Source organism: Limulus polyphemus, unplaced genomic scaffold (assembly GCF_000517525.1).
Source record: "Limulus polyphemus unplaced genomic scaffold, Limulus_polyphemus-2.1.2 Scaffold54, whole genome shotgun sequence".
In the NCBI taxonomy this organism is placed as follows: domain Eukaryota; kingdom Metazoa; phylum Arthropoda; class Merostomata; order Xiphosura; family Limulidae; genus Limulus; species Limulus polyphemus.
This window is the reverse complement of record NW_013665664.1, coordinates 988444-995977: the sequence shown is the minus strand read 5'-3', so window position 1 is coordinate 995977 and position 7534 is coordinate 988444. Positions and strand designations below refer to the sequence as shown.

General features: G+C 33.7%; 1 protein-coding gene across 1 annotated transcript in view; it reads left to right on the top strand.

Moving 5' to 3' along the window:
• Positions 1-5189: 5189 nt before the first annotated feature.
• Positions 5190-7534, top strand: part of LOC106463603 (shematrin-like protein 1) — a 22229-nt gene continuing 19884 nt past the window's right edge. The window contains exons 1-2 of the mRNA XM_013923656.1: positions 5190-5288; positions 5818-5868. Coding sequence (XP_013779110.1) covers positions 5190-5288; positions 5818-5868 — 150 coding nt within the window. The remainder of the gene's footprint in view (positions 5289-5817; positions 5869-7534) is intronic.

Here is a 7534-nt window from a genome sequence, read left to right as displayed (position 1 = left end):
GCTGTGTATATGGAAAACATCTGTGACTTTTATATGGGGTAAAATGGTGAAATAAGCCAAAAATTGTGCATTTTTAGACATTATTAACTACACGTTTTGCAATACTGTATAAATAAAATCAATATATTCACTTAAATTCATATTAACATATTAATCATACACTATAACATATAAATCATCAGTTACATCAGTACATTTTGGTGTTGTTTTCTCGTCGCTTCCATGTAAACCAATTAACATAAATACTGTGATTAGTAAGATGACAGGAAAAGCAAGGATGGATCTCAGAAACGAGCAAGTAATATATGCAATACTACTAACTGGGGTGTCAGAAATCTTAATACCACCATATCACATCCTTTGTCGCCCTCATTAAGGTATAAATGGTACAAAATCTACAAAAAAAGAAGACATTCTATAAATTTTCAACGCAATTCCTGTAAGAATGTATACCTAAAATTATTGGATTTGTTTAAATCCTTCTAATAATAATTTTATTTCTTTGCAGTTTGCAAATATTTAATGAACATGAATTTGAGTAAACCACTATAGAAGCAAAGCCGATAGTTAGATGGCTGTGTGATCTACAATTAATCTTTTGGGGAGAACACTCATGTCATTCTTCAAAAGCCTACAAAAAATGGATTTTGATATATCATTAATATTACATTATAGTGGCTTCTCAAAGATCAAACACATTCGTTTCCACAAGATATGACGAGCGTCGTTTAGAAGCATATTGAATGTTTGTGAATGACCCTTTGTTGCGTCCAAAGAGATTTCAGACATGAAGAATTAAAAGAGAAGAAGCATCAGGATTCAATATTCGAATAGATTGTTTATGTACGCCATTAAGAATAAACGGATTGAATCTCTGAAAAGCATTCATACTGTAACTGGTTAAAGAACACGGACCAAAAAGTTGTCAGCTGAACATGAATATATGATGTGATTTTTTAATTGTTTGTTTTAAAGCACAAAGCCACATAATGTGGTATCTGTGCTATAGCCACTATGAGTCTTTGAATTTCTTTACAAAGCAATGTTCAAACCTTAGTCTTTGAGTAATTTTATTAAGCACAAAAAAAGATATCAATGAATATATATTTCATGTAAATGATCATGTAGTTCCATAATATCGTCATAGAGCTGATTTGAGATAAAAATGGATATTGTTTGGATTTGTTATGTGATATTTTATTGCGACTCTATTTTCACTGGATTCTCACTCAGCAAAGATGATGGATGATTTACTGAAATATTTTTACTGCAGATACTTTCTTCTCAGAAGGTTCCTGGTCTTTTGAAGTATTTTTTGGTAAAACAAAGTTGCGCTTCATTCTTTCCCAGCTTCTCTTTCGTCTCTACCAAGCTGTTAATTCTTGAAGTTCTCTTTGGTCCTCTGCAAAAAGCAACAGTTGCGTTCCATCGTAGTTTCAAACCCGTAAATTGCTTGCCAGTGTTTTTTTTATATTGGATAGTAGCGAGTCTGGTGGAATCACTTTCAATTGGAAATGTGTTGCATTTGATATTCTGGTTGTTAAACTCCAAAATTTTGAATGAAGTCAATTTTTAACTTTTCTGGTTAAGATGGTGAACCATTGAGTGTAAAATATGATAAAAGTCTTAGATTGCCGCTTCTTTTCTCTTGTGTCTATAACTGTTATTTAGAGCTTGACTTGTTTCACTAGTTGTTGTGAGTTATCTTTAAGCGTTTTCTTCCATTCTTTCATTTGAGAGACTGGAGAAAAAAATCTTCTTCGAATGCTTGTGTCAGCAGTCAACCTTAAGATGTATTGGTGGATCATACAATCATTAGCTGGATGTGAGTTTTGGAACCATAACACCATAAACATATTACTAAAGGTAGTCTTCAAAAGTTTATCTTACCACCAGAGGTACTGTTCGTAATAATGAAGACGCTCTTTCCATATGAAATAGGCCCGGCATGGCCAGGTGGTTAGGGTGCTTAACTCGCAATCTGAGGGTTACGGTTTCGAATCCCCGTCCCACCAAAGATGCTCGCCCTTTCAACCGTGGGGGCGTTATAATCCCAATATTCGTTGCTAAAAGATTAGTTCAAGAGTTGGCGGTAGGTGGTGACGACTAGCTACCTTCCCTCTAGTCAACCGCTCTGAAAGTAGGCCTGGACTAACGTGGTTGTTATCATGCCGGATTGTAAATTCTCAGGATCTATTATTCGTGTCCCTCTGCCACGAAATAGCGTTCTGCAAGTTGGGTTTGTGCACGAGTAACAAGATTGACAGTTATTTCTCAAGATTTGACTAAAGCATCCTAATGGTTGGTGATGGGCACTGTTAAATAGCTGTCTTCTCTATATTCATAATTATGGACGGCTAGTACCCCTATGCAGCAAACAAAAAACTCTGAATGTAAAGGTCATAACTCGTTTTTTGGTCTTAAAAGTATCGTAGACGTTGAAATCCAATGACTCATTGGTGATATAACCACTGAAATCCCAAATAATTTCAGTATTGAGCCCGGAATATAGAGATCATCAAGTCCTCTCAAACATTGCCTGGACTGTGTTAACATTTGGTGTAGGTCACTTATTCCCAGACACAATATGCTGGAGGTTAGTGAGATTGTTATGGCAATTCTTCTACCCATTTTAGCTGTTGGTTATTTTTCCTCTGACTTTATATCGGAGTATTGGCTGGGTGAAGATTTACTGTAAAGTTAACTCACATCGTTATCCAATTAATCACATGTTTGTCACTACCCGAGTTTGTGAGTCGGGTGGAAATTTCGTATCTAAAATGAAATATCTTAATAAATGATGTAATGTTAATAACTGATATTGCGTTTTGTCCGATACTTTGATTGAGAAAAACAAGCATTACGTTCGTTTCTACAAAACGGACAGACAAACCAAAATTCTACTTCCGTATTTTTCAAGCTTCTTAAGATAAAAGACAAGAATATATATATATATCCCATTTATTTCCAATTTTATAAATCCATCATGTTTATAATCCAAATAAGCTGTTCAGTTAGCGTACAATTATTGCATACTGTGCATGACATACAGCAAATGGTCAGAAGTTCAGACTGTGTCAGTCAGCTTGGAATAATTATCAAAATGAAAGGTCGATTCATTTCTAATTTATGACATTTACTTAGATTACATAAACATGTAAAATGCATGAGATTTAATAATACATTATGTACTTGTGTAGTAACAGAGTTAGTTGTTTCCAGGTAGTGTTGATAAACTCGTTCACGAGTCAAAGTTGACAATCATAATCGTAAAAAGAACCTTTAGTTATAAATCGAGTAATTATCCTTCGACTATTTTAAAACAGTATGCAAAATCACATATTTAACAAGCATACCGAAACATTTGGGAACAAAACTTCAAGATATACTAATATGCTATTTACGAAAACATCTTAGTTTATAAAATACTCACATACACCTCAATGTAATAATACCTGCAGTATATACTTGTTCTAGCAGGTTAATAGCCACCATAAATGTCTTTATTTTAGAAACTATACAAAACACATCATGCACATGAAAACTAAATTGTGTCCCCTATCGTGCTGACCTTCACATGCCACACCCCTACAACTTAAAACTCAAGTGTTACCTTCAATATATGTAAGTAAAGACTTGTAAAGTATCACACATACTCAAACATTGGGTTTACTGTCTATCATTACAGGTTAAACTTTGTAACCAAAACAAACTATATGTCCACAACCCATTAACTCTGACAATGAAGGACGGATTTTTCATTTCACTGAACTTAACAGTCAGCAAAACAAACTTATATATTCTTATACTTTACATAACAATACAGAAAACTAAATGTACATTCACGAAGTTCTCAATATTTGATGGTTCAATAGGAAATTATTTTCTACTTCTAAGTTATCACTTTCTGTTTTTGATGTAGAACTCACATATTTGTCATTTAAATAAAATTTTACAAATCTAACACACAAAGATATGTACATAGTCTAACTTCTTGAAGGTGTAATAGTTTAGACACGTAAATATATATCAGTATTGTCCATCTTACAATTCCTCTGACAGTATAATAACCTTTGATATTTACAAATAACACAAACTGAAATATGTATGGATTATCAAGATTAAATTAACTTTCATACAAGTTAGTTTATAATCATTGTTATACTTCTGTTGTTATAAGATTTATAAAAAAAATTAGTAAAGTTCACTATAGTAACAGGAATAAGTTAAAATCATAACACATTCTCACATTGTTCTCCTTAAGTTACAGTTACATAAATTTTTATATTAAAGACTATAAAGATGACTAGCAGAGAAGGGAGACACTTTTACAATAGTTTTGTGATCATCATTAAAAATCAATCGTTTGATGGTAAATAAATGTACAACGCTGAACGTATTGTCACTACAGCATTATTTCTGATGGTGTAAAGAAAAAAGTTAGGGACTGAGTGTTTGACGACATCTTCGAGATATCCATACAGATGTCAGTTTGTGTTATTTGTAAATATCAAAGGTTATCATACCGTCAGCTTGTCAGAGGAAATTGTCCCTCAGATAAAAACTGAAGAAGTTAGTCCAAACCATAAGTTTGTTTGTAATTAAGCACAAAGCTACACAATGGGCTATCTGTGCTCTGCCCGCCACGGGTATCGAAACCAGGTTTCTGGCGGTATAGGGGCAATTATAAGATGGACGATACTGTTATTTCTTTACGTGCTTATATAATTACACATTCAAGAAGTTAGACTATGTATAGACCATTGTGAGATATAGTTGTAAAGATATATTTAAACGACAAATATGTGAGTTCTAGATCAAAACAAGAAACTAATAGTTTAGAAGTAGAAAATAATTTATTAATGTAGACATAATGTATTTCAAATGAGGATTCGGACAGAAGATGAAGGCTATTTTTCTTCTGAAGAAAATTATTTTGTTTAAACGTATGAAATTCCCTCAATTTTATCAACAGCGACAAATTTAACTTCTCATCAAAGAAGTATGTGATAACAAATATATTCATTCATTTTCAGCCTCCTATGATCGTGACTAATCACAAGAAGATTTGTAGAAATTTAAAGACTCAGACCACAAGTACCTCAGTACAACAAGGAAGAAAAGAATAATTATCGTCCAGTTTACACCAAACGATACATACTTCCAGACTTTAACACTCACTCTTCCGTATGGACACTGATTTTTTCCATGGTCTATGGAATGGAAAGAGAGCATGTGCAGGGCCTTGGGGTTTAATCCCAATTGTACTCAAACAGGATCTATATAAGGTGAGTTTCTTTCATTTATTTCTAATGTTACAAAAAATGATGACTTTGACTAGGATCGTTGATTTCATACTGTTCTTTTTGAGTACTTATAAGATAAAGTACATTTTTTCAGAGTATAAGAATCGATTTAAGCTGATTATTCAGTTTATTTTCATTATGTACTATAGTGTTTAAGTAAGTATCAAAATGAGAAATATGTACAAAGAAATGCCCATTCCCAGTTTGCCCCTGAAGAAGAAGAAAGGTCCGCCTCTCGAAAGCACTCGGGTTATAGGGTTTTTATTCATTTCTATACATAAATGCCAACATCCTGATTTTGATAAAATAAAGAGGTAATATTATATACTTCTTATTGATCTGAAGAAAACGAGTTAATAACAACAGAGACCTCTACGATCAAATGACAACCAGTACAGTAACAATACAAAGAATAAAGGACCATCTTGAAAGAAAAAGTAACCAAAACCTACCTGGATATGTGACACGTGTATTTTTAGTGTTAACAAAGACTATTGTGTTTTTTGAACAGGGGGATGCCATCATGGTGATTGGTGTTCGCCCAAAATATTTTAGACAATTAGTATGTTCTGTGTCTAATTGTTATAATATTGATTGTCATTGTAATAAATCCTAATGGGAATATTTACACAACCAAAACCTTTATCCTGTCTTTGATTTAAAAAGTGTCGTAAAATAAATCTATCGTTAATGCTAGATAATAAAAAGTGACCATTGTCATGCGGTTGTCAATGGCCTCAACATACAGTATTTGAAATATTCGTCTTATATACAGCAACAATGCTTCAAAACATTTTCGAAACATTATAACATGATATATTTAAAATAATAATTATACATTAGTGTATAATGAAATATATTTCACATATTTATGTAAATATCATAGATTATAACTCAATAGATCTTTCATTTTGAAACATTATTCTAAACACGTTTACCGATTTGCAGATTTCAGTGACATACAAAATCTCTAGTTAAAGTATGGTGACCATTAAATTTATGTAGAAAATATATGATTACGAAGAGTTTGAACAATTTCTTTTCAATATTGAGTATAATGCAAAACATAAACACAATATATTATAATTGACTCTTATTTTAATAAAAGTTTCCCACCTCTTCTTTCTAGTCATTGAAGACGTGTTGACACAATGAGGTCATCATCCTTTGTTTATAGAAACACTGTCTGTATGGGTGTGACCACGTGAGGATATTTGTATTTCACATTTCACACATTTAAGTAGATGTTACAAGTATTAGGTCGTCAAGAAATTAATGTCGCGTTTTCGAACACTTTCATTAACCACACCCCCCCAAAAAAAAAAACGTACATCACATTTAATAGTTAAACGCATAACCTAAACGTCACGTTAGTGTAGCCTATATAACGTGTAAAGTTTAGTGTACTCTAATCCCTTATAGTGACGGCACACGACGAGACACACATTCGGCATGTAATGCTGTTTGAATACAAGAAGGGAAATAACGCCTCTCTCTGTAGCTACAAAGAATATCAAATAAGTTCTAGGAAATGTTTGAACGTTCGTAAGTGTCAACGATGGTTCAACAAATTTCGTTCAGGTGACTTTAGCCTTAAAACTGTCATGGCAGGGTCGACATGTTGGAATTGATACTGATGCTCTGAAGACACTTGTTGGGTGTAACCCAAAGCAACACACTCGTGAAATGGCCCTGAAATTGCATGTCCCTCATGAAACAATACGCAAACATCTAAGGAATATGGGAAAACTGCAAAAAAGAAGGTATTTGGGTGCCTCACGAGCTCCCCAATGATAGTTTCCAACGTGTGAACGTTGCTTCTGGCGCTTAATGTGCGTGAACTATTTTTGAACAGAATTGTCACTGGTGATGAAAAATGGATTCTATGTGCGAATATTAAACGCCAAAAACAATGGCTCAGTCCCAAACAAAAACCACTTTTGACCCCCAAACCTGGACTCCATCCGCAGAAAATGATGCTTTGCTTTTGGTGGGACATCAAAGGAGCAATTCATTTCGAACTCCTCAATCCACAGCGAACTATCAATGCAGAGATCTATCGTCAGCAAGTGGAACATTTAAATCAAGCCCTTCATTTGTGAATGGGAAGGTGTTCTTCTTCTCCACGACAATGCACATCCCCATGTGGCACGTTTGACGCAACACAAGATTATGGAAGTTGGGTTGGGAAGTTCTCCCCACCCCATATTCTCCAGATGTGGCACCAT